Source organism: Sardina pilchardus, chromosome 9 (assembly GCF_963854185.1).
Source record: "Sardina pilchardus chromosome 9, fSarPil1.1, whole genome shotgun sequence".
Taxonomy (NCBI): domain Eukaryota; kingdom Metazoa; phylum Chordata; class Actinopteri; order Clupeiformes; family Clupeidae; genus Sardina; species Sardina pilchardus.
In genome coordinates, this window is record NC_085002.1 from 29,797,720 (window position 1) to 29,825,075 (window position 27,356).

At 45.3% G+C, this 27,356-nt stretch overlaps 2 protein-coding genes across 2 annotated transcripts in view; one reads left to right on the top strand and one right to left on the bottom strand.

Moving 5' to 3' along the window:
* The window catches only part of ripor3 (RIPOR family member 3), a 28,275-nt gene extending 5,726 nt beyond the window's left edge, over positions 1 to 22,549 (top strand). Inside the window, exons 2-22 of the mRNA XM_062544649.1 lie at positions 5,940 to 6,048; positions 8,880 to 9,023; positions 9,339 to 9,417; positions 10,267 to 10,290; positions 10,755 to 10,808; positions 11,092 to 11,241; positions 12,150 to 12,213; positions 12,311 to 12,354; positions 12,761 to 12,886; positions 13,724 to 13,869; positions 15,604 to 15,733; positions 16,258 to 16,929; positions 17,350 to 17,489; positions 18,388 to 18,556; positions 18,831 to 18,960; positions 19,430 to 19,594; positions 19,858 to 20,016; positions 20,395 to 20,597; positions 20,864 to 20,947; positions 21,596 to 21,686; positions 21,908 to 22,549. Coding sequence (XP_062400633.1) covers positions 5,951 to 6,048; positions 8,880 to 9,023; positions 9,339 to 9,417; positions 10,267 to 10,290; positions 10,755 to 10,808; positions 11,092 to 11,241; positions 12,150 to 12,213; positions 12,311 to 12,354; positions 12,761 to 12,886; positions 13,724 to 13,869; positions 15,604 to 15,733; positions 16,258 to 16,929; positions 17,350 to 17,489; positions 18,388 to 18,556; positions 18,831 to 18,960; positions 19,430 to 19,594; positions 19,858 to 20,016; positions 20,395 to 20,597; positions 20,864 to 20,947; positions 21,596 to 21,686; positions 21,908 to 22,008 — 2,973 coding nt within the window. The 5' untranslated portion in view covers positions 5,940 to 5,950 and the 3' untranslated portion in view covers positions 22,009 to 22,549. The remainder of the gene's footprint in view (positions 1 to 5,939; positions 6,049 to 8,879; positions 9,024 to 9,338; positions 9,418 to 10,266; positions 10,291 to 10,754; positions 10,809 to 11,091; positions 11,242 to 12,149; positions 12,214 to 12,310; positions 12,355 to 12,760; positions 12,887 to 13,723; positions 13,870 to 15,603; positions 15,734 to 16,257; positions 16,930 to 17,349; positions 17,490 to 18,387; positions 18,557 to 18,830; positions 18,961 to 19,429; positions 19,595 to 19,857; positions 20,017 to 20,394; positions 20,598 to 20,863; positions 20,948 to 21,595; positions 21,687 to 21,907) is intronic.
* Positions 22,550 to 23,782: 1,233 nt separating this feature from the next.
* blcap (bladder cancer associated protein) lies at positions 23,783 to 26,547 on the bottom strand. The gene is made up of 2 exons (XM_062544650.1): positions 26,419 to 26,547; positions 23,783 to 25,334 (listed from the first exon to the last, which is right to left on the bottom strand). Exon 2 carries the CDS (start codon positions 25,199 to 25,201, stop codon positions 24,938 to 24,940), a length of 264 nt encoding a protein of 87 aa, XP_062400634.1. The 5' UTR covers positions 25,202 to 25,334; positions 26,419 to 26,547; the 3' UTR covers positions 23,783 to 24,937.
* Between the last annotated feature and the right edge of the window lie 809 nt (positions 26,548 to 27,356).

Here is a 27,356-nt window from a genome sequence, read left to right on the forward strand (position 1 = left end):
GAGAGCAAGCGAGAGAAAGAAAGAGACAGAGGGGTATGTTTAGGTCCACAGACTCCTTTGGGTCCCATTGCGGACGGGGGGGTTTGGTGGTCCTACTCATTACTGCTTACCTCACAGTGATTTACACCCGCTCTCAGTGGAGCTGTGTGGAGATGTGTGATCTCTCTCCTTAGACTCCATAGTTCAAACGTAAAACACACTCAGTCAGACAAGCGCACATGCACTATCACTCAACAGATGAGCACACACACACACACACACACACACACACACACACACACACACACACACACACACACACACATACACACACACACACACACACACACACACACACACACACACACACACACACACACACACACACACACACACACATGTTGATCATATATCATTTGCATTACGAGAGAGCCTCAAGGCCTCTGAACCCTACACAAAGTCACGTGAAACAGCCACGTGTCGCTGCTTTTAGCCAGTCCCCTAGAGTGTTGTTTTACACTATATCTGAATTCATTCCCATCGAGTTAGATCACTGGATGGTCATCACCAACCTTTGCTCTATTTTCTAGCACACAGACAATGTATTGTAGCTTGTAAGTGTAAGTTAGTTAGTTACAAAACAGAATCACACAGAGTTCAAGAACTAAGCAACAGTCAACACACGAGCACTGTTATGGCTCTCAACTCTAAAGCAATGCTGTTTTGCTGCTCATTGGAAACAAATACACAGACAATGTCATAGTATTGTAGCTTGTAAGTGTACATACGTAAGCCCACAATACAGAATAGTCACATAGAGCTCAAGAACTAAGCAACAGTCAACACAGCAATGCTGTTTTGCTTCTGATTGGAAAAACGCTTACACTCCGAATGTCCATTTCCTCCAAGCCTGCCTCTGCCCCCACTTCCGCCCCCAGCGTCTCTGCAAACGAGCTTTTCCGTGCCGAAGTCGGCGAAGGCATGTTTCTGTCATCCCCTGTGCCTGAGCGAGGGCCAGCGCTGGGAGGCCGGAGCGCCGGAGCGCCATGTGCCAGAAGATTAACGTGCTCCCCTCACCCCCAACGCACGCTAAAGCTAATGTCTTTTAAAGACCCCCAAGCACACAGTGTTTTCAGATGGTGCCATGCGTGCACCATTCTATGCATTCTGTGCTTTTCACAGACTAAAGATGGACCACATGCAGATGGACCACATTCAAGGCTTAAATGGAGCCCTTTAGATTGTAGAAGAATTGTTAGAACTGTAAACCTGACCAAGGTGTGCAAAAACTCCACTTGCCAGACAAAAAGGGATTTGTACATTTGTTTTGGCTGGTTTTCCACACGTTACTACCAGAGAACCACAGACTCATGCAAGTTTTATTAGCAGCCATAAAATGGGAATGCTTCACAGTAGACCTGCAGAACCCAGACAGGTTAAAAAACCGACTAGCTAAATTTTGCAGACGTTCATATTGGTGTTTGGCTGCCTGCACTGTTAAGATTGAATGGCTCAAGGTATTCATTTGAACACACATGGCCCTTGTGTCCATGCCAATGGAATTAGTATGAACGGTGGAACCTTGTGATCTATTTCAGATTTCAGTCATGCACACCTCCGGTGTTTGTCTTTCTGTGTGATGAATCCACTGCAGAGGCCCTTCCAGGTTATGCGGCAGGCTTCAGGGGATGTGTGGTGGTGGTGGTGGTGGTGGTGGTGGTGGTGGTGGTGGTGAAGCAGCACTTTGTGGATGTTTACGAGATCGGGCTCCTCCGTTGTCCGTCATCCATGGCGTGGCTCCAGACCAGTGGGGTCCAGCTCAGGACGTGCCACGCTAGAGTTCATTCATGACTAGCCCTCCCTCAGGGGTCTCTCTCTCTCTCTCTCTCTCTCTCTCTCTCTCTCTCTCTCTGAAATACCTTATGGTGGTATGAGAGAGAAGCACTGCCCCCCCCCAAATGGTGACCTGAGCAATACAAACGCAAACACTGACGTGTGCCAAAGAGAACAATCCATTAAACATGGTGGACACTTTATTCCACAGTCATGCATTGCAAATGAGGTTGAGGAGAAAGCCAAGGACGGGAAGGAGAAGGAAGATCACAGCGGTCAATATCTAAACTCAAACACTGAGCTGTCATGATACCACGACACGCTGCCAGCGAGCGCGGTGGGAGATCTGTGCGCCGGAGTATCCTGGCCAGTGACTCAGAGCCCTTGTGAAGGAGCTTAGCTAAGTTGATTACCCTTCTACCCATAATCCTCTTCTATTAATGAGATAAACTAAAGCTATCCGCTATCGCTAACATGCTTTGTTGCCAGTTGCCTGACAAACAAAGCCCTGGATGTGTGTACAATATAGCTGATGTTTGTTTGAGAGCATTTGATCTAATCAGGCACTTAAATAGTCATCAAACATCATCACTTAGCGGTGTCCACTGCACTTTGAGCTGTGGATAGAGTTCACAGTTTGCACACAGGGATTTTGCCTTGATGATTGAAAGTTGCCTATTCAGATAATATTCACACCGTGGATGATAGCGGATATCACTGAGTGTCAACAGCCACACATTATTACACTATGATTTGGAAAATGAGCGGAGAACCATTTGGAAATGGAAAACATGTAGCTGCTGAAATGAATTACATCTGCAACTCTTAGCCTTGCCCTCACCTCTTTGTTACAAGGAGCCAAACACACACACACACACACGCACACAAGCACACACACACACACACACACACACACACACTTACTCACTCAACAGGATTTTTATGAGATCTGCCAAAAAAGTTCTGTTGTATTTAAAACATTTTCTTTTTTCAACTTGGACTGGGTTTCTGTGCTAATATTTCAACTGGCCTAGATTCTTAAGCCTGCAGTGCTTGTCATGCTGGGCCCGGAGTGCAGGGAGTCTAATTTAACACAGTGACCAGATTCAAAGTGCTTGAGGAGCTCCAGTCAGCGCTCGGGCGCATGGCCTCCTTCACACCACTTAAAATATAAACCATCCCTTCCTCTGTCAGATACACAACAGCACTAACTTGCTTAACTTTGTTAAGGAAAACAATGCTGCAAGCACTGTGATCTGAAAACACACACACACACACACACACACACGGCAGGGGGTGGGGGGTAGCGTTGTGTTGTGTTGTGTTTGTAGATGCGTTGTGTGTTGTGTGTTAAGAGATTGTTGAAAGAGTGCAGAGGGGAGAACTCCTTTTTGTCGACAGCCTCTCAGGCACGCCAGACTTGTTTGCTTATCTGTCAGAGGCACAAGCTCACGTTGTGTGGGTTGCTAACAGTTTTCAGATGATCAGAGTGTGTCTTCAAAACAATCCATTAAGAATGGTGGATTCTCGCCCACTCTTTCCTCTATTGAGGACTAAAGAGGCTTCTTCTCAAGGCCATAGCTATTCAGGACATTGCACTGAGAGAACAGAGTAATGGACAGACGCTTTTATGTCCTTTGTGCTGCGTATTGGTGTCAAGAGAGTTCAGTAATGATCCAGCAAACTCAAGTCAGGTCAAGTGAAATAGTGGTCCTTTATTTGGGAACCCACTAAAAATACCCAGACACTCCGCAGTCGATGACATACACATGACCTAAATATGTGTGACCCATAAAAACATTCCAAGGCTGTAAACTTTTTGATTGCTGAGAAAAAAACAAATAGGGAATCAATATTGCCCAGGGATCACATAAAGCCGTGTAACAGGGGTTCCTCTGTGCGTAACACTGGCCTTGTATGTATACGCCATTGTGTGTTTCCATGTGGGGGTCCAGCCCAGCGTTCAGGGCTGTCCTAATGATTTCTCCTGCTAACATATGTTTAGTGATGGACATAAATATTTATCTGACTCTCCACTCTCTCTCTCTCTCTCTCTCTCTCTCTCTCTCTCTCTCTCTCTCTCTCTCTCTCTCTCTCCCCCCAAACACATGGAAAGAGAGCTGTTTAGTGTTTACCTCTTCACGGGCATAATGAGTCCTGTCTGGAGCCCCTCGCTTGTGTAAGTGCGCTCCTCAAAACGATGACAAGGGGAATTTCTAGTTGCCATATGGTGCTGTGCCTTTTTTCTGTTTGTCACTCATTGCTGTGCTTAGGAACCGTATACAGCGGAGCATGTGTTTCAAATCTGTCCACGTCTGCAGGGGGATGTAGTAATACACTGTACAGCACGCGGCGGTAGTCAACTCACTGGTGACTTTTTACAGCCGTTCTAATGGCGTGTACAGAGCAGCAGTAGAAGGTGCAGGGCACCCTGATGTATTGGAATACTTCAGCTAGCTTGTTGGACGTGTGTACTTACGTGCGATTGAGAGGTTTGGCACGCTGTGGGAAGTCCCCGAGCAATAGTACAAGAACTCTGACATCTCAGGAGCGTAAGTAAAATGGGAATGCACAGTAATGACTCCTCAACGTGCACCAAATGCACAGTGATTTACAATAAACGTGATGCGCTTGCAGTCCAAGACCTCGGCTGTACTTATGCATGTGAATAAGAGGAAAGAGCCTCCCTCCATACCTCCATCCATACCTGCATTTCATGAGACCACCCCCAGGGGTGTTTCTGTTGCCAGCCTCCCCCAACACACACACACACACACACACACACACACACACACACAGACATACACATACACACATACATACACACATACACACATACACATACACATACACATACACATACACATACACATACACATACACATACACATACACATACACATACACATACACATACACATACACACTCCAATGGCGCAGAGCACCATCCATCCTCTGAGCCAAATCCCCACCACCACCACCACCAGCAGCAGCAGCACCTCCTGGAGCCCTCGCTCTTCCTTCTGTAGGAAGCAGGACGTGAGTTACAGCTCAACAAAGAGGCAGACAGAGGCAGAGGACCAGAGAGGATGCTTCTGCATTCGCAATCAAGACATCTGCACACACACACACACACACACGCACACACACACACACACGCACACACACACACACACACACACACACACACTCTACTCTCTTCATCCAGCACAGCAGTGCTGACAGCTGCGGCCTACAGAGGCCACCACTTGCCTCCGTGCATGCTGAAACAAACGAGGGGGAGAGTCGGAGGAGAGTGGCAGCGCAGTTCAAACGTGTGTTTCCTTTACACACACACACACACACACACACACACACACACACACACACACACACACACACACACACACACACACACACACACACTGAAGAGAATGGCAGCGTAGTTCATGGAAGAGAATGGCAGTGTGTTTCCCCCATCGTTTGCCGGGGTCCTGCTCTGACAGAGAGCTTTACAGTGTGGAGGAGGAGGAGGAGGAGGGAGGGAAAGAATAGATTGGGCACACATGTGGCTGGTAAGGAATGCGTCCAAGCGGGGAGTAAAATAACAAAAGGGGGAAGAAAATATGGCATGAAGAAGAGGGGGACAAAGCCAGAGACATTCTTCACCAGAGAAAATGGGGTGGACTGTCACCCAGGGTGCTTGTATACTGTGCACTGGGATACGGAGGCAGAGGGGGGCTGAGGGGCTTTTGCATTAGTCTGTGAGTGTTGTACACATAACTCATAACAGTGTGTGTGTGTGTGTGTGTGTGTGTGTGTGTGTGTGTGTGTGTCTGTGTGTGTCTGTGTGTCTGTGTGTCTGTGTGTGTGTGTGTGTGTGTGTGTGTGTGTGTGTGTGTGTGTGTGTGTGTCTGTGTGTCTGTGTACATGTGAATGCATATAACTTTGGTGAGAAAGGGAGTATCCTTTTCCCTGAGGTCATATTGCTTACATTTATGTGTGAGAGGTGCTTGGAATGTGTTTGAAGTGTTAATGCTCTTGAATATCTTTCATGGATTTTTAATGTATCTTCTCTGTGTGTGTGTGTGAGTGTGTGTGTGTGTGTGTGTGTGTGTGTGTGTGTGTGTGTGTGTGTGTGTCCTCAGGGGGAGAGGGCATGTCTGTGAAGTTGCGGTTTGAGTTCCCTGCAGAGACCGGCATGGTACAGAGGAGTCGCTCCTTCACCGGCTACGGCTCGGTGAGAGGCAGACGCAGGTAACACACCTACACACCCCCCCGCCCCCCCCCCCCCCCCCCCCCGCTCATTAAAACACCTTTGCGTAATGCATACTACCCATCACCCCACAGCTATGGTTATGTGATATGTGTTTTTGCCATGCAGTTTGGACACAGATGGTTTTGGATGAAGATTAACTCGTTTTTAAACAAAACGGTGTGGATGAGGGTCCCTCATCATGACCCTCAGAGGCACTCTTTGACTATTTTATAGGCACTAATAGCCTCATCTGAGGGAGGTGTCCTTGGAAGAACACAACACACAATATGTAGGCCACCTCATAATCTAAAATAGTGTATGTTTCTGGGTGATTGACCATTTCATAGGCACTAATGTAGCACCAATGACTGTGTATTCTGATGAAAACAACACACAATATATAGGCCACCTCATAATCTAATGGTGTATGTTTCTGGATGATAACAACAGATCTCCTTAACTGTGTCAAATTGAGCTTAGATTATCTCCCCCGACTACAGAGAACTCAACAGGCCTCTTGTGTTATCTGTAAACACAATGTGATGCTGATGCTGGCCAAGAAACAGAATGAACTCGGAGACTCTTGAAGCCCCCAAAGGCTTTTGTAGATTAGCTTGTTATGGTTTCTATTCCCATTACAGGCCATGGCACAGCAAAGTGCAGAAGGTCTATTGTAAGAGAAAGCCATTAAAGGGATATTCCGCCATTTTTGGAAATACGCTCATTTTCCACCTCCCCTCGAGCAAAACAATCGATATTTACCTTGTTCCCGTTCATCCAGCCATTCTGTGAGTCTGGCGATACAACTTTTAGCTTCAGCCTAGCATAGATCATTGAATCGGATTAGACCATTAGCTTCTCGCCTGCTAGCTTCATGTTTAAAAGTGACTAAGATTTCTGGTAATTTTCCCATTTAAAACGTGTCTCCTCTCAAGTTAGAAAGTGCAATAAGACCAACTGAAAATGAAACCTGCCGTTTTTCTAGGCTGATTTGACATGGAACTACACTCTCATCTGGCGTAATAATCAAGGCAACTTGCAAACGTACCATAGGCGCAGTGATATCTTACGCAGCATCTGAAAATAGTCCCCATAGACAACAAGCAGTAGTAGTGCCAGTAGCTGCAAGTTGCCTTGATTATTACGCCAGATGAGAGTGTAGTTCCATGTCAAATCAGCCTAGAAAAACGGCAGGTTTCATTTTCAGTTGGTCTTATTGCACTTTCTAACTTGAGAGGAGACACGTTTTAAATGGGAAAATTACCAGAAATCTTAGTCACTTTTAAACATGAAGCTAGCAGGCGAGAAGCTAATGGTCTAATCCGATTCAATGATCTATGCTAGGCTGAAGCTAAAAGTTGTATCGCCAGACTCACAGAATGGCTGGATGAACGGGAACAAGGTAAATATCGATTGTTTTGCTCGAGGGAAGGTGGAAAATGAGCGTATTTCCAAAAATGGCGGGATATCCCTTTAAATGTGTTTAAGCAATGCTAAAGCAAGCACAGGATCCCCAGCGGCCTCCAGGGTCAGGGACGCAGATCTCAATCGCACTGACAGTCGGACTTTGCATGTGTTTACTCTGCGCTATGCGTGTTGCTTTGGATATAGGATCCTGCTGTATGACAATGTAAATGTCTTTGTGTTCATTTCCCTTAAGGTTGGGCTCCATATGGGGATCGTGGGGGATATATATTCTACAGCACACGTACCGTACAGGACAGAGAGGAATGCATGCGTGTCTGTGTTGAGTGTGGGGATTAATCAACATTCATCTTGTGGAGAGTTTTTGTTACTCTGGGATGTGTGTGTGTGTGTGTGTGTGTGTGTGTGTGTGTGTGTGTGTGTGTTAGGGGGGGAGCAGGGCAGTGAACGTTAAAGAAAGAGTTAGTGAGAGAGACAGAGGAAGGGGGGAGCAAAGAGAAAGATACAGAGTGAGAGAGTGTAAGAGAGAGAGAGAGAAAGAGAGTTTGTGTGTAGAGAGGCAGGGTATGACCCTTCAGCATCACTTATGCAAGCCTTGCAGCTGCTAGCGTGAGTCCCCAGTGGGAACCACTACCCCACTGGACTGTGTCTTCAGGTTCACATAAACAATGTCACCCAGTCACGTTCCATAACATGAGCTCACTCCTCCACCCCCACACCACATCTCTACATCCTGCTTCAATCTACTTGAGTCATGTTGATGATTTCATATGATTTCACAGCAAAACCTATTAGAAAGCAATACAACTAACTAGGAGTTACGAATTACATCAATGAAACATTAACTTATCTGAAGGAAGAAAAAAAAAAAAAACATTATGATTACACTAAGATCTCAACTGGGAAATTTAAACCAGGAACATAATTAGCTACTTCCTGGAACACAAAAGTGATAAACAGAGAGGGTTCAAATGTCATATGATGATCTCAAGGTCAAAAATGTGGAATATGCTTCCTCTTCCAAGCTCAGGCTATTTCACTATTCAATTGTCCGGGATTTTTCTTAGTTGTTTTGTTCATTTCAGTGAGCCTCTGTGGTGTCGAAGACTCTGTTATTTAATGGTTCTATCATTGGACTTGTGACAAAAATGCTATTAAGTTAAGACGCATTATAATGGCATGCAGGCCATTATAATGACATCAGTGTACTATTAAAATGGACTGTTCCTCTAAAAAAGAATGAGCACAAATCAACACAATCAGCAGAATCAACACAACGCTGAGACCGCGGAACAGGGTACGGTGAAGGTCAAGGTCAAAGTAAAGGCAAGGCAAGGTCAAAGTAAAGGTGACTGATATTCAGCAGACGCATGTGCTCCTTTCCTACGCATGCTGTACTCTGCAGGGCCCCCTCCGTGCGCAGTTCGCTCAGGACCAAAGCGCTGTCAGGGAAATCTCCCAGGATGACCAGCCGAATCAACAGCAACATCTGGGGTCAGCAGCCAGAGCAGGTGGACAAGATCTTCCAGGCCCTACGGAAAGGTCTCAAGTGAGTCTAATGGCTCTACCATGCGGAGCTGTTTTTCTTGCTTTTGCCGTTTGCTGTTTTAATGATCTGAAACAATGAGTCAAGTTTGTGTGCTACTAATCTGAAGCCTGTATTCCTCTGAGTCTCACACAGACACATTTACTGCTGTTATGGAATGAAGCAGTTATGTTTCTATTTTCAAAAACATATATACACACACACACGCACACGCACACACACACACACAACACTCATCCTTCAGCTGCAGCGGCAGCGTGGTGCGGTCTGCAGAGAGTTGTCATGGTAATTGAATTTGTTTGTGCGCTGTGCTCGTAGGGAGTACCTAGAGTGCCATCAGACGGAGCTGGACTTCCTGTCCTCCCAGCAGAGGGATACTAAGAGGAACTCCAGACTGGTGAGCAGGCCCTCACAGAGCCATCCGTTCCACTTGTGTGTGTCGCAAGGACTACTTTACTGGAGACACAACAGGGGTTCACGGTGATGTGTGCACACATAGTCAGCTCATTTGTTATAGAGATAGTTAGAGAGTCCGTTATTCATGTAGATGATCATCAGAAACCTAATCACCTTTGGGAGGCACCCTGATAATAAGCTTTGTTTCTATAGCACCTTTTATACATAGAATACAGCTCAAAGTGGTTTACATTTGGAACATGTAACACAATAATGATCCTCTTTGTTGCTGTAGCTGTTTATGATTCAACATACTGTAAAGACGTATCATCTTAAAAGCATATTACATATCTGTTGGGATGTTACAGTATACTGTATATCAGAAGTAGTGAAAGAATGCTGTTGTAAGGTCTGACACATCATATTTATGCTTTATTGAACATCTGATACTAATATAGAGACTACAGATAGTTTCTCGAGAAGAAACATTAAATAGCCTTTAACAAGCAAAAAATAGCAACAGTCAAGCCATTGAGAACCCTCACCAAAACCCAATCTCAGCCCTAACCTCGCACAAATGCCACACATATCTCTTTACTCTAAACAGCATCTAACTCTTTCTAATCATAACCCTAAATCTAGGCCTGTATTTATCCCTCGGTGTCAGTACAATGACAACAACTGAACCCACAAAAGTGGGTATGTGTTATACCATGTGCAGTGCACATTTGTATGTGTTAAACAGGACACAAACAATACTTCAGTCTATTTATGCACTAGTTAATTGGCTTAAGAACAGCTTCCTTTTTTCCAGTTTCCAGCCTAATGTTTTCTATTCCTCTCTCTTCAGGCTTTCCTGTATGATTTAGAGAAGGTAAGACACTGTTCTGAAGTCTTCTCGTTTCCTAAAACCTCAACCATTCATTGCAAACTCTTTGCCAGACAGAAAGGAGCTTCATTAAGGGCAATCATCTTCAATAAACTCTAGGATCTGTTTGAGTAATTCTATACAAGAGAAGGCAAAGCATGCTCTTAGAAACTAGATTTGAGGAACTCAATATTCTGGCCTGTTCAACGTTCATGATCCGTCCTTCACCTCAAATGTAATGCGGTTTGGATTGGTTCACCCTGACCCTGCTGCTCTTGAAAAGCTCTGTGGTGGAAAATTCACACTTGTATATTTTCTGCCTATATATAGCCTTGTCAAGACAAAGAATTGATCAGTGCTTCTGGAACAGCTTTTGCTTTGACGTAAATGTCAAGAATTGAGGATAAGCATGAGAAAGATGATTATTTTACATTTTTTTTCTAATGAACCTTCGCCTCTGACAATGGCAGGAGATCCGTGCTTTGGAGCGATATATCAGAAGACTGGAGTTCCACATCAGCAAGGTAACAATTTCCATGACAACCAGCCGGTGTCCATTTTCTTCCTATTTATTGTCACTTGCCAGAACTCCGAGTTTAAAGAGACAATGTGTCATAAAACTCAACCAAGGTATTGAACTGAGAGAAGCTACACATACCAAGAGAAATGAGAAATATTCAGAAATACAAATCATGAAATGTCTCATGAAATGTAATAACATTGAATGTCCTGATGCCATAACCCTAGGAGAGGAGAATGTTTTGCCAAAGGAGCAGGGGCTTTAATGCTGGGCCTTTCTGTGTTTAGGTTGAGGAGCTGTACGAGTCGTACTGCATCCAGTGGCGCTTGTGCAAGGGTGCCATGAACATGAAGAGGGCTTTCTCTCTCTCACCGTCCAGCCGTGCGTCCAGAGAGAGCCTGATGGAGCTGAACCGGAGCCACCGAGTCAGTTTGGAGGTACGGGTCACGCCCGTGATGGTCAGGCATGCATACATGCGCGACTGTTTCCTGACTAAAACACTAGCAGACATCCCCAAGGCAGATCTATAGACGTTTAACTTCCACAGGTCAAGTTCTTCCACTCATTAATCTTCTGTCCTGCAACGAAAACAACACAGCCATTAAAACGTGTGGAAGCGTAAAAGATGGCGCCGACAGGCCAGGGAAGGTCAAGGAAGTGCTACTGTTGGACTAAACAAGCGTCCAAGTGAGGGATTCCACCACAAGCTGACTGAGTGTAGTTAGTGGTTAACTGGACCAGATGGTTCACATCCCAGCTAAGAACAGGACCAAGACACAGCTAGACAGAGATCATTCAGCTATACCACAAAATGATATTTCTTCTAAGAAGGCATTTCAGCTTATGTTACATCACGGTGCGTTTGGGATTTTGTCCCTTTGACAAAAATGCTTTTAAGGTCTGTGTAATTTGGTAACATTGGGCTAACAGAGGACATAATATGTTTCCGTGTGCAACACAACTCAAACAAACAGCAAACAAATAAAAACTAATACATAGAATGTAATACAATTCTGGAAGATACTGTTAGCCTTCATAGAAGTTTCTGATTTGAAGTAAGTATACAAAAGGGGTGACTGATCTCCTCAGGCATAGGAAACACACCATTAAGTCACTTCAAATATGGCAGAACTCCATAAAAATCCCACATTGTCTTAACATGTGCATGCCATGTACTGTAGAGACATTGATGAGCCAGGGCAGAAGTATGCCTAAATAAATGGCCAAACTTGTGAGTGTGGAGTCTAACAGCACTTCAGCACCATTGCTCATTAGTAGCTCACAGCAGGGAGAGAAGCAGGTGCCGTGTGTCATATTGTGCAACTGATTAAGATGTGATTTCCAGGACATGTGTGTAGTCGAGGGGGAGCTGGAGATTCTCCTGGGAGAGCTGCAAATCAAAATGAAAGGTAATTTAGCATTCAGACAAATAGCATGTTGCAATGACAAAGACAAACATTGTATTTGTGACTCATAAAAAAACCCGCCCCAAATCCCCTCCAACAGGACTGATAGGCTTTGCGAGACTCTGTCCAGGGGATCAGTATGAGGTAAGATGGATCCTCCTTCTCCTTATGTCGATCTAACTCAGAATGGTTCTCATTATCAAAGATGGAACATTTTGTTCCAGTAAATGATGAATGAATGTTCCAGTAAAAGCATTCTTCTAAGACATTCTTTGGAATTCAAATATCAGTGTTACACTCGTGTCTGTAGGCTTGGTTGATCATGGTTAATATTGCTTTGAGGATATCTCAATTGCTCGAAACGAATCATGAATTGTTCAACGCAATCCATTATGCAACAGAGTACATGCGCACGCACTCACTCATTCACTCATCACACACACACACACACACACACACACACACACACACACACACACACACACACACACACACAGGCCTCTCAATAAAGGTTTGCTCAGCATGTCCTTCCATGGCGCCGTGTGTGTAGGTGGTGATCCGGCTGGGCAGGCAGCGCTGGCGGATACGGGGGCGCATCCAGGCCGACGACAGACAGCACTGGGATGAGGAGGAGATGATTTTCCTCCCACACATCCACGAGAACTTCGAGATAAAGGTGTGAACCATGTGATGCTCTTTCCATCGCCCCAACCCCCCACCCCCCACCCCCCCGTGCCTCCTGCACACCTGTCCAAACACGATGCCCCGTGAAGGTCAGCCTTCGGGGGCCAGCGATGACAGACAGCTTCCAGCCCGTTGTTTTGAGCCTCTCTCTGACTTTGGCACTCACTACTGATTAGCAGCAGTGCTTGAGAAACCAAATGTTCCACTAATGCCTCATAATCCACATTTATGGGAGCGTTTGGCTAATATTTTAATGCAGATTCAAATCCAAAGATTCCTTTAAGTCTTGTTAAAACAATCACTGGCATTTGGCACAGATGCTAGAATAATTCTTGGCATTGTGAAAAATCAACATTCATCATGAAACATTTCTCTATCCTGGGCTTCAAGGCCCGTGCTTTCAGTGTCCTGAGCTTCAGTACTTTTCAGTACCTCTATTGCGATTTGATTGTTGTAGCTCACTTTGGTTCAAAGCATAACTTACAGGGGAGCTACACCAGGCGCGTAACTGAAGTGGCCGGTTCGCGATGCGTATGCTGCAGCAGTTAATAATCACTATAACCAGTGGAAATACTACACCAGAGACCACAATGGGGCGTATGTTCGAAAAAACAGACCTCTAAATAGTCTTTTAAAATGGATTTTACGTGTCGAGAACGGTGTGCTTCAGTTACAGTACATGCCTGGTGCAGCTCCCCGTCAATGACTAAATGTGAACGCTTCCAGGCTGGGACTGTCCGTGCCCGGGACCACTAGAGGCTGGACCCAGCAGAGGCTGACCGTCCCCTCAGAGTGTACTGACCTGCAGGTGTGCTTTTCCGTCCCGCAGGTGACAGAAGCGAAGGGCTTGGGCTCCAGCTTGGTTGGCATGGTTACGTGTAAAAGCGCAGACTTCTTCATGGCCCGGCCTCAGCTGATGGTTGTGGACATTACAGAGCTGGGCACCATCAAACTGCAGCTGGAGGTCATATGGAAGTATGTACTCTATGTTCTGGGCAAAAGAGTCTGAGTTTGAGTTATGTTTGCATGATGCAACCTGTTACAGTATGCTTGCATGATGTGTAAATCCTGTCAGTTTACGTGTCACACCAGGCAAAAAAAAAACACTAGAATAGCCTGTTTGATTTATAATCAAACAAATATTTATCTGTGTTTTCTATACAAAACTTGATATGATCCATGTGAGACTTGACGTCTCATGCTTCTGACATATTGCTTAGAAACAGACTGTTGGATAATTGGATGTTCAATTCAAACTTGGAGAGATTTCAGTGACCCGGACGCCACCGTGCTCCATTTCAAACACAAAAGCGGTGTCAAATCAGCGATCCGTCGGAGAATGCCGCAGCGCCGAGCAGCTGTCGGAGATGTCAGAGTTCCATAGAACGCATGAAGGGGTGTTTATGGAGGCCATATTCACCCAGTTTCTCTGAGAAAGCGTCGTGAAGATCCTGGCTCAATCTCATAGATCTCAGGCCCGTGGAGAGGAATACTGTCGCTTTAACACCATCCAGCTGTGGACCAGAACAGCTGATCACAGACAAAGGCTGTGGTTTTCATCAAACATCCACACACACACACACACACACACACACACACACACACACACACACACACAGAGTTCAAACATCTTGACAAGCCCACATGCTCACATGTACAGGCACATACACATTCACATGTATAACAAATGCACACAGACACGAGTACATACAGTACACACACACACACACACGCACACACACACACATTGGCCTTCTGTGCTAAGACGGATCTGATTTCGTTGGGTTTACAGGGTCCAGGTGGAGGGCATTTCCATGGTTTCTGTTTACAGCTTTGGTAAATTAAACACATCTTAAAGCCCCAGTCCTGCACTGAAGCCCAGTCCAGCGCATCGCTGCCTCGGTCTCTCCCTCGGCCACAACTCCCCCCCACTACCACCACACCCCCCGCCCCCCATACCCCCCCCCCCCCCCCACTACCACCACCCCCCCGTGACGACGCTGGAGTTCCTCTTCTTCGGGGGGCCCCTGCTGGCGGAGCCTGGCCGGCTGGCTGGCCGTCCGGCTGTCGGCACAATGGCACTCTCTGCTGTCCAAGGGGCACCCTGGCATGGGGCGCCGGCAGCCTCTCCGCACCGCACACTCCGGGGGAGAGGGTGAGCGGGTGCAGCCCGGCCTGCCTCGCCGTACTCTACTGTGTGGATGGCACAGGCAGAGAACTGGAAAAAGAAAACACAAACATCTCTGCTTAAGAATGTGTTTTGAATGTGTTTTGAATGGCTCGATGATTACCCGTAAAACTTGAAGACAGAGGGGAGATAGAAAAGAGGGGCGGCCGTGAACTTCATAACATTGAATCGCTCCACATTTGTTTGGCAGCGGGCATTGTTGTGCTAACATTGTTTGTCTTCGAATCTCTCGCGTGTGTCCGGACAAATGGGAAACACTGGCTTAAGGCTGGCTAGGGCTTTGAACAGGCAGGGTGGTGGGATATCAGGATGGCCTGGAAGACAAAAATCAATTCTCCAACATTCTGGACAAGTAGTCAGCTCTGCCTCCTCACTCACACACACACACACACACACACACACACACACACACACACACACACACTTTCTCTTTCTCTCTTTCTCTCGCACACACACACACACACACACACACACACACACACTCCCTCAATCTCTCTCTCTCTCTCCTGTTCCTCCTGCAGTCCGTTTGACAGTGGAGAGATGCGTCCCTTGGTGTCCTCTGCTAGCCGCCTGTCCCTGCCCAGCAGGAAGGGCTCGGTGTACAGCTGGACTCCGCCGAACACGCCCAGCTTCACGGAGAAGTACTTCATTGTGAGTGTGCCTACCTTCACAGCTGTTCTCCATGCTCCTCTCCTCTGGTCTGTTTGCTTTCACGGCCTGGCAGACGTTGCACTAAAGAAACATGTTCCCAGCCAGACAGAGAGACACTCACACAGGAGCACAGAGACACACACACATGCTATTAACAGGCGTTCATGAACACACTAAAATGCGCACACACACACACACGCCACACACACATACGGCACACACACACACACACACACACACACACACACACACACACACACACACACACACACACTCAGCAGTGCAGTTTGAGATTATTTTCCCAGAATGTTTTCCACCCGCCTCCGATTAAGGCCAGCGCAGCCCTGGAATCCAGAATGTGTCCCAGATGGCTGGGGGCTCATGTACGCATGCATGCAGTGTGTTGAGCACCACCAGATGAGAGATGACTGGAGGATGTTTTTGTCAAGGCCACGCTCTGTTTGTTTGTGTGTGTGTGTGTGTCTGTGTGTGTGTGTGTGTGTGTGTGTGTGTGTGTCTGATAGTCCATGGTGCGGCAGATGCAGGATCAGGAAGGAGGCTCTTTCTCCTTGGGCTCCAGGGAGTCCAGAGGTGTGTCTCTGCTCAGCTACCTGTCCGACGCTTCGCCGGCCTTCGAGAGGGCCAGCCAGACGCACATGAGCAAGCAGAGCTCGCTCCACCTCAACACGGACGACGACATCTCCAAGAGCCTCCCCGAGGAAGGGGACGACGACGACGACGACGACAGCGTCTGGCGAAACGACGACCCGGACACGGGCCCGTCGAGCCCGGACGACACCGACCGGCGCGACTCCATCCTCCTGTTCCAGCGCTCCAGCACGCCCGACATCCTGCGGCAGAACGGAGGCGGCGGCGGCGGAGAGGTGCAGGTGACCCGGGCGCTGGGGCCGGCCGACGCGGAGAGCAGCCTGGACACCAGCCGGGACACGGACGCGGAGGTGGGCTCCCAGGTGGAGCCGCAGGTGTGCGGGGGTCTGGAGGAGCCCGAGGAGGAGCCGGAGGAGGAGCAGGCCCCGGCGCAGCCCGAGGTCAGCCCTGCCCAGAGGAAAGCCGTGGCCCAGCGGGTCAGCACCCTCCTGAGCGCCTTGTCCGCAGCCTTGGAGGAGGAGGGATGCACAGAGACACAGCTGAGAGACCTGGGGAAGCAGAGCCGACACTTTCACAACGTCTTAAAAGTGAGTGATCAGTACCTGCTAGTGTCTCTTTGGTGACTTGGTTCTCTCTCTCTCTCTCTCTCTCTCTCTCTCTCTCTGTCTTTTTTTCCAGCCTTTGAACTGGCTGACTGGTATGTGTATGGTCATATACAAAGAGTAGGCACATTTATGTGTGTAAAATATACCAGATGTATTGCATACTTTGTGGCTGAGATAATTGGTTTAACTCCACGTGACTACCATCTGTTGTCTGTCACAGCATAGCAGCATCACACAGACTGAAGACCACAAAAAGAGCAGTTTACTGTATATATTTTATGTGTAGCCTGTTCACTCATATAAGTACCTTCAAAGAGTGTGTTAGTTAATTCACTCAAAATACAAAACAATGCATTGGTAAGTTATGTGTTTCAAATTCACTTTCATCCATTTACTCCACAGAGGGATCTCAGAATGTTTAAGACGTCCTCCACTGAAACGCTGGCGGTAGAGGAAGTCTTGGGGAGCTTCGACTTCCTGTCCACAGACTTTAACGCAGACGACATCTCTTGCATGGGCAGTGTGCGGCTCAAGGACACAGGGTGTGTGGCAGAATGAACATCTTTTCCACGTCCACTTTAGACGCAGGCCTTTATAATAGTCCTTAATAGGACACTACATGACTTACTATTGAAAGCTATTTTCTCTGAGCGACAGCATGCAATTATATGACTTAATCCCCATACATCTAATTTTAAGAGTGACAGACAGTGGCAGTAAACACAGACTTTAAATGGTCCCTAGCATGCAATATTTCCACTGGGAGATGGTAGTGTTGTCTTTCATCTGACATATCTGTTATTGCTCCACAGGCCTATATTTTGACAGTCCAGACTAATTTGTTGTCTGAGAATATGCCACCATGCAGTCACAGAAATGGCAGCAAGGCAGTTAGTGAACGCTGGGAGGACTCTGAGTCTGTTTGACTTTATGAAGTCCCATTCACACAGATACGGGTGAAGGACAACAGCACTATCGGGCACACTGGAGTGCTTTTACAGGGCTGGAACTCGTAACATTTCATGTCAGACGTGCAGTCATACCAAAGCAATGTCAATTCTCTGAGGGCCGGTCAAGTGGTTCTCTGCGAGATCAATAGAGCTACTGTAGCCCCCTCTAGTGGCAGTAGATGTCAACAGTGTATATGAGTGAGAAATCCAGATGACCTACTTCAAGGTCCTGTCAAAACAAACTTGAGCTCTAGCTGAGATGAAACACGTTTGGTCAAATTGTAATAAAATGTGTAAGCGGATTAGCTGAGGTCTAGGAGAACCTGAGTTCAAAGTCCACACGTGCAGCTCCAACAGCTCAAGAGTCAGATGCTAACTGTGCACAGAGAAGCTGGCTGGCTTGCTGGCTGGGCCGGCCGGCTGGCTCATTAAAAATGTTCAATTAAAAACCCGCCAGGCTAAAATGTCTCCCCGTGTCCTGCCGCCGCAGGATCAGCTCGTTTAAGGAGACCACACTGCGGAGCCTGGGGCTCTTGTCAGAGGAAGACTCCCCGCGGACCGAGCCGGAGAGCGGAGACGCCATCCCGCTGAGCACCGGCAGCTTCGGTCTCGACCAGAGTCTAGAGACCCACCTGAGCATCTGTGCTGTACTACTGAGGGTGACTTTGATTTCACTGACACTAGCCACAACATGGAGCATCCATCACATCATCATCATTTGTATTCTACTGGATGAAAGCACATTTTTTTGTCTTCTATCATCTAAATTCATTTTGAGATCTTATTGCAAGTAGAGGAGCAGTGTATACACTACTATAGTATAGATGGACTAGTATAGCACACAGGTGTTTCTTTGGGATTTATTTGAACTGCACATCTTGTGGATATCACTGCATTGCTTTCACACTGAGATCAAGGTTCATGTTCTTTCAGGCACTGAGGGGTTCTGATTCTGACCTTGTGCGCAAGGACATTCTGGAAGAGCTATCAAGGCAACTGGAGGTGCTTGAAAAAATTGGCAAGCTGTCCCTTGGGAAGATAGATGACTTCTCAGTACAAGACAGTAAGTGGTTTAAAGTGTCAACATGACATTTCACTGAGACTCTTCTCTAGCTCTGCATTTCAGACCCAAAACAATGAAACAATTATAGGAATTATTTTATGTCATGTAACTGCTATAAGAATGTGTGTCCTAAACCAAAAATGTTTTTTGGCGTCTTCTACTGTATTAGGCTACATTTGAAAAAACATAAAAGCATCTACTCATACAGTAGGTGTAGTACCAAAATAGTACTAGGCTATCACAACCAGCACGTATAAAATGCAGACAGGCTTCCCACTTTCTTAACTTGTCTGCTATCACACCTTGTGCGTGCTGTGGTGTCAAAAAATACATTCTCACCTGTCAGCCATCTCCTGCGATTCCATTCCGACGTGCTGAGAGAATGAATTCGTCACCACTCACACTCGTGTGTGCGGTGCGCTCTCCTGCGATTGTGTGACGGTGACGTTGACGTCTGTCTCCCCCTTAGTCCTCCCCGCTGGCGCCCAGAAGCAGAGGAGCCTGCAGGCCCTGTGGGAGGACTGCTCCGGCCCGGAGTCCCCCTTCTGCTGCTCCGCCGACACCTTCGCCAGGAGCCTCCGCAAGAGGTTCATCCACAAGGTCAAAGCCAAGCAGCCGGGACAGTCAGACGCAGGTACAGCACACTAGGTTCCAACAGTTTGGATAAAGACATCTGCCAAATACCATCGACATAAACACTATTCAACTGAAAATTTCACATGGAGAAACAATGATTTTCAAAGAAAGATTTTTTGGGCATAACCCTTTGGCCCATATACAGTATACAGTATAATAAAGCTTAGGTTGAAATGTCAGAAATGACAGGGGGAAAAGTACTGCATACCTTCTTTATCAGTGAGGAATGCAAGGCTAAAGTGCTGCTGTTGGTGTCCACAGTGTTTCTGCAGCTGCTCCAGCAGATTCAGGCCAGCTGCAGAATGGTTCCCACCGTCCTGATCAACACCGACCGCATCACGGTCTTCCAGTTCTTCACTTACCTCAACAGATGGGCTCTCACAGACTTTGGAGAGCACATCTCGCGCCTCTCCAAAGAAGGTAGGCCACAGCCAGGAGAAACATGCGGAGCAGATTATATTTGAAGAGGTGTTATCTGAAGGGTTATCTTACAACAGTGAGAGGTTATACGCCTTCTTTCATTTTCTCCCACGTGCATTGTACACACGCTGGGTAGGACATTTGATTGAATCATGAATTAAAACCTGTATTCTTCTTAGTCAGAAGAAATCCTACTTAATTACCGCTGCATTACTGTAATGTTGTCTCATTGTTCCTTCATTATACTTTCATATTCCCATGCCAACGTAACGGTTAGTTTACAGCCTAACTGTAATGGCCCAATAAACACAGTGCTTTTCAGCATGTATCGGATGTCCAATGAAACCCTTAGTAATGAGAGACATCTCTCTTGCCCAGTGTACTTGCTGTCAGCCCTGGAGAGTCCTAAGAGGAGGAGAGCCCTTAAGAAGATCCGGGGCAGACGCATCGCCGAGCTGCAGCCTCTCGGCCGGACCTTGCGACTGGTAGCAGGGCTGCAGACAGACTCCAATCATAAGGTCGCCCAGGCCGCGGCCTCCTGCCTCTGCAGAATGTATGGCTTCAAGGCCTTAAGGGCAAAAGTGAGGACACTTCAGTACAGCTTATCTCAACCCGAGATATGTCTTTCTTCCTGCCCACCTTTACCATTTAATATACTTTGAACTTCAAACTCATTATCTTTCCAACCAAAACTCAGCTTCAGTTCAGAACATGTTATTCCTTTGAACTAACTGGGTGAAGTCACATTTAAATTTAAGCCAACATGACAACCAGAACTTAAAATAGAGCTGGATATCATTCCATATCTGCTGCTCCAGTGATGATGTATACTCTTTTGCATGTTCAGGCTGTGGTTTATTACACGGAGGTCCTGAAGGACAGTGACATCCGAGTACAGAGGGCAGCCTGTCTGGCTCTGAAGTGCCTGAAGGTAAGTACCAGATGATAGGAGGGATTACTGCAGCTAGCTCAGCTGCTAGTGCCTGGAGCCGTGCTTATGGTCTCAAAGCTCAGTGACCACCAGGACTGCTACTCACACATGTGCCTAGGCCAAACACTGTAGGGGAGAATTGGAGTGGGTGTGACTGATCCAACAGGGATCAAAATGCTGTGGTAGGCCTACGAGCTGTCCAGTTTTACGTCGCCTCCCCAAAATTGAGTATGTTATCAGAACAAACATTATAATAATCTCTTGACTATTTAGACACACAAGAATGTCCCAGAATGCCACACACATATCACAGACGCAGAGGCTCTGTCTGACATATGGGGCAGATCTTCCTGTGTATCCCCAAGTGTAGAACTATCTACTGACATTGCCAGTACATTCTGATGTCCTACTTTACTCATAATATGCTTCATATTCAGTTTATGTAGGATTCATGCAAGCATCCCCACACTTAAATCTCATCAGGCTTCAACAACAAAAAATCAAAAGCAAGCAATTTCTCATTTTCTTGAAAACTATATTAAAAAAGGTCTACAGTGGTTTCAAAACCCTAACAGGAACCAAAACCTACCTGCTAAATATAACAACCATAGCCACCAGGGATTATTAACTGTGATGTATGTTTCCTAGGCAACTGAGAGTGCAGAACAGGTGGCTGAACTGTGTCGCTTGACTGATGAGGACCTTCGGAATGCGGCCAAAGAGACCGTCCTATCATTCGGTAACCCTTGACCTTCATGATTTCAATACACTATAGAAATGGTGACTGCAAAGTCTTCCATTGAATGTCAAAGCTTCAAGTTAAGAAGAGAGCAATGAACAAATAATAGTGATTAGGACAATCTAACAACATAATGAGCTTTTCAGTCACAAACTGTAAGATGGAAAATGTCCTGATAATATCTCCTGGTTTCACTCATTTTCTTTCCAATTGTTTTGCAGGTAAGAAAGGATACACTGCATTTCAGCGGATGGAGAAGATTTGCTCCGAGTTACAGGAGGATGCTTACCAGAATTTGGAGACCGAAATCACAATATTGTAAAGAGAGTATAGAATGTGGATTAAAATGAACCCTGGCTTGACAGCGTGTACATACAAGCGTTCAATACATACATGTTGTATGGAGCAATTCTGTTTTCACTACAGTTCACAGAAGAAAAAACAAATAGACGTCATTATGGCGATAGACTGTGAGTTGAAGCCAGAGAGCTGAAGCCAGTAAATCTGCACAGACCAGTTGCATAGCTGGGTCACAGATCTGCTCACACCGTGTAATTGCTTAGACATTGGACAAAATGGTGCTTGACTAAATACATTAGGTATTTATGACATGGGTCATCCGTCATGGTTGTGAACAGAGAACTATACATGATAAGTTATAATTGAGGTATATGGTATGTGTCATCCTTGATGGTTTTGAATGAAGTTATAATTATAAGTACACACATGTATTATGGACAAGTTTTTTGTACATTATAAAACTGAAAAAAGAAAATATTTATAAATAAAGCCTTTATATTTTACCCTTATTATTACACATGTACACAAGAAACAACTGAATAAATGTATATAGTTTGGCGAAATGTTGTCTTGTGACTGAGCATGAATCTTTACAGAGGGGGGAGCATTTCCCATGCTTTAAGTAATTAAATGCTGTCAGGAGGACCGGCTGCAAATTGTTCTTGCCCAACATCTGCTTGCCCTTGATCTTGCTTAATGACTTGAAACTGATCATTCTGTTTTATTTATATCAAATAAATAGTTTACGTTTTTAAAAATAATGGATGTAGACATCTCTGGATGAGACCAACCACGCAGCCACTATCCTCTTATCGTGAGAGCCCAGGCATAGAGATGTGTATTGGGGCCACAACAAATTAATTAATCGATTAATTCTCAACTGTTATAGTCAGTTTTACTTAGTCCTCTATGACCGTAATCTTAATATACTGTATTTTGACAAAGCAAGGTATTTGAGGACATAAAACATGGGTTTTGGGAAACACTGATTGTCATTTTTCAGTTTTCTGAAATTATATCGACTCACATTTTTCGGTGTGTTGAAATTGCATTTTTCAGCTATTTCAACACACACAAAGAAACAACTACTGCTGTAGCTATACCACAACATTTTTCACTGAGGTCACTATACAAAGGCAAAAATCAAATCAGCAATCCTACGTTGATTAATTGCTGACGTGATAATACGACAGGCAAATAACTTGATTATACACGACTGAGGAAATGAACAACCGCTACAATAGAAAACTATTATTTTCCAAGTAGTAAGACTAGATTTCTAATTACACATTTGAATTTGAGAGTAGTTGTGTGTGTGTCACTTCATTGTAGCCTGTTTAAAAAGTAAATGGTTAATTTTGTCGCATCATGTAGGAAAAATATATTAATCCAAAGATTAAATCTCAACAATAACAAATACATAAACACAGTAAAACCTGTGGCTAATGTAAACAGCTGAGAACTTGTAAAAGTTTGAGGAAATTTATTTCCAGTGCTTTTTTTTAAAAACCTGAGGCATTTGCCTCAAATTCTACTGCACAGCAAACCAGTAATGGGATCATGGACATAGTAAATTTCAGTGTGCAGACATGCACCAGTGATGCATGTTTTAATGAGCTTCCATAACCATCCACTAAATTAAAAGCCGTTTTCAAAAAAGAAAATAGCCGAAGACTTTGTAGTAGACAATGTCACTAACTTCACAGCACGGAATGATAAACAATCCTTCTGAGTAAAAAAAAAAGAAAGAAAATAAAACGGCACCGCACCACACAATGTCACAACAGGTCAAAAGATGTACTCTAATCTCGTTTAATGGCAAACAATTTTTTTTCTTAAGCTATGACAAATCACACGCAACACAATTCACAAGTATTGTTTGATTCATTGTCAAAAAGTTTCTTTTAAAAGCAGACCAGGCAAACAAAAACAACTATGCCGCAGTGTGCCTGTGGGTCATTGGATGGCCACCAGCAGAAAGATCAACCCTCATCCGGATAGGTCCTCTGTCCAGAACGATGTAATACTGAGTGAGAACGAGTACAAAACTAAACCCTTTCAACCGAAAAGCTCATTAGTCTAAATACAGGGGGGGGCAAGTCATTTGAAGTGCTAAAAGCTCTCCAAACAGGCCATCTAGGGTAGTAGGTTGAATAAAAACAGCGCAAGGGGAAAAAAATGCACCTTTTCATCTAATGACTTTGGTGACGTAAACAAGGGGCATGTCACACCTGTTGTTCAGCCTATGCTAGGTAATTCTTGTGGTGCATTCTCCCCATTATGAACATTCAACCATTTGGGCTGCTTTTCCCATTGTGTATAAAAAAAGTCCTTGCTGAAGACACACCCAATCCCATATAGTCCAAGACAATCAGATCACCCTTGATCTTGCACATACTCCAATAATACATGGACATTTTGCCATACTCATGCCAAGTAGGGTGACAGGTTAACACACCCGAAGGGTCACCGATAGAAATTGTCAGAGTACCTGATCTTATGTTGGGGGGGGGGGGGGGGGGGTCTGCAAGCTGTATGTTCTCCATACATCCCTTAAGGCTTCCTTGCAAACCAAATCACTGTCAATCTATCCTGATGGGAGGAAGGCCGATGACCCACTCAAGCTCATTTTAATTTACACCATCGGGAACACTTCATTTAAAACGTTGGTAACAATGCATGTTTTTCTAAACCACTGGAAAAAAAAGAGAAAAGAACCCTACAGGTCAGAGGTCACTCATGCAAATTTCATATCTGACCCCAGAAAGAGATCAATAGTACAAATAAAAGAGGTGAACGTGTAGGAGAGGGATACGGTATGTCATTATCACATCACGGGCAGACAGTGCTATTTCTCAGCATTGCTTCTCTCCTGGCAGGGACTTGGTTCCAGGCTTTAGATATAAGATTGTCCAGATTGTAACTGTTGAGCGAGCCGATGTTGATGCTCTTTAGGTGCCAACGATATTAGGATCATGTGCAGAGTCCGGCAGTGGAGAATCGTGGCAGTGGTAGAGAAAGCAGTTTCCCCAGCAGCTGTAGCAGATGAGGAACAGTGCTGCCAAGAACACTAAGGCACAAATGGTGCACGGCTTCCTCTCCAACAAGAAGCTGAGCAGGTAGAAGCCCATGAACATGGAGTGGTTGAACCATAATGCTGGATTCAAAGGTTTAGGGATGAGCAGGACTGGGAGCAACCACTGCAGGCAGTACATGGTCTCTTGAGGTGTATATGCACCAAATCTAAATGGCTAGTCCAAAGGAAGAGGTGGAATGATGCTCACAATGAGATTGCCAGCCGCCACAGCAGGTACATGGGATCAAGACGTCTCGGATCTCATGTAAGGCCTAGGGGTAAAGCAAAGATATCAGGCAACACACTGTTACATCCATAGTCAAACAAAGTCAAGACTTACATTCAATACATTCATTATATTGACATACATATATCACATTCATTGTCATTTTCAACTGAGTTGTTCACATTATGTAAGCAACTAGATTTGTCTGACACCTGTCTCAATAACAGGAATTTGAAGAGGTGTAGACTGTCCTACCAAACTGCAGTGACGTTTGAGATGTGGCCTGACTGCATACGCGGCTCTTGCCATGTAAAAATAGCCACGCCACCCCTAGATAACTAGTCAACTGCAGTAAAAGCCGTCAATCACACTTTAAGACAAGGATTTCACTGAGGTTTTTAACAGAGGAAAGTCGAAGTGCTTCACCGAGTTCTCGGATTTTTAAACAGTTAGGCTAGCTCATGTTAATAGACTCCAAAACACTGACGTGTCTTACAGTAAATGGTGAACTAGCAGCTAGCATTATTGGTATCCACCATTACCGTTGAGTTAATAATGGATATTGACCTATTTGCTATTATTACTATGTAATACAGCCCGTTTCAACTTCACTGCTAGCTTCGACACTGTATTTAGAACCAAAACCGGCCACTACAAGTTCTCACCAGCTGAAATGCATTGCTGCCTTCACATTAGCCATGCTAAACTAGCCAGCACAGTCAGTGAGCCTGCGGAACAAACTATCTAGGGTACGACAGATAGCTTGCCTTTTTAGAGGATAATTCCAAAATCAACTTAGGTAAAAATGAATGATTCGATCTCAAACTAAACCTAGTATCTTAACAATAAAGGCGTATAAACCGCCCATCAAAGCAATATGGGCTAGCTACTAGCATGCTATCTGCCACATACAAAGCATACCATTTGTTTTGCTAATGTTAGCTTGCTATGTAGGTTCTTTGCCAATGATGCTGGCTAGCCTCTAGCTACTTGATAAAGCTACCACTAGCTAATTACTTATACACTCACTTTTATCAAACTTGTTTTCAGAATTGTACCACTTAATTCATGAGACCATGTGCATTGAAAACAATCATGTACGTCTGTTATAGTATGCCACGCATTCAAACCTGTCATTTTCCATGTTCAACCTTGCGTATTCACAGAGCTGGACTCCATTGCTTTCGCTAGCAACTCAGATTGATTGCGCAGCTGATGCCATCTAACCGTAGAAAGCAAGGCTAAAAAAAACTAGCCTTGCTAAAGAGGACCTCGTTGGTATAGGTCGTTTGGCGTTGCCTGAATTGAAACAAGTGCTTTAACTTGTTTTTGGTGCAATCAACATGCAATTACAACAAAATGTTTTCTCAATCATACATTATCATTTTTTTCTCTAGTAATTCCTTGTCCACTAGTTTGATGCTCGTACGTCCAGGAGCTGAGCATTTAAGGCATTATGGCATTGCCCGCATGCCTTCCACTTCTAATCAGGGGAGCGTCAGACAGTAAGCCTCCTGCTGGTCAAATGATGGAATTAACCAGGCTGTGCTGGTGAAGAGCGTGCTTGTTTCGTCTCGCTTTTGTTGGTTCTACAGTAGGCTACATCTGTGTCCAAGGGCTTTTATGTGAGACTACAACGGCTCATTCCAAACGTTGTCAACTTATGATGGGGTAAACCCTTTTGTGAAAACATCATCATGTCAGTCACAGAGTAGCTCATGCTGGAGTTCAGCACAACATTGGATATAAATCATAGCACCTTCCATGGACTTCTCTGTTGTGCCCACCACAATATTTTTGACTGGTCTTTCGTAGGCTAATGGCCATGTCCTTTGCTAACTGCAACCAGAAACTGCATTCGGCATTTTTATGAAAGTGAATGGTCCCACTTGTAATTGTCAATTGTCCCCATCATGTCCTCAGTCCTTGCATGAGAAAAATGTTATGTGAAGCAGTGCCAGGAAGTAATTTCCAATGTAGGCTATGGAGGGGGCAGCCTACTGTAACACATGAGGCAGGTGAGGGGCATCTTGTAGGCTACAACAGGCACATACTGTAATCTGCACAG

Coding starts and splice junctions, on each gene's coding strand:
- blcap (XM_062544650.1), bottom strand. CDS start 25,201: ATGTACTGCCTGCAGTGGTTGCTCCCAGTCCTGCTCATCCCTAAACCT.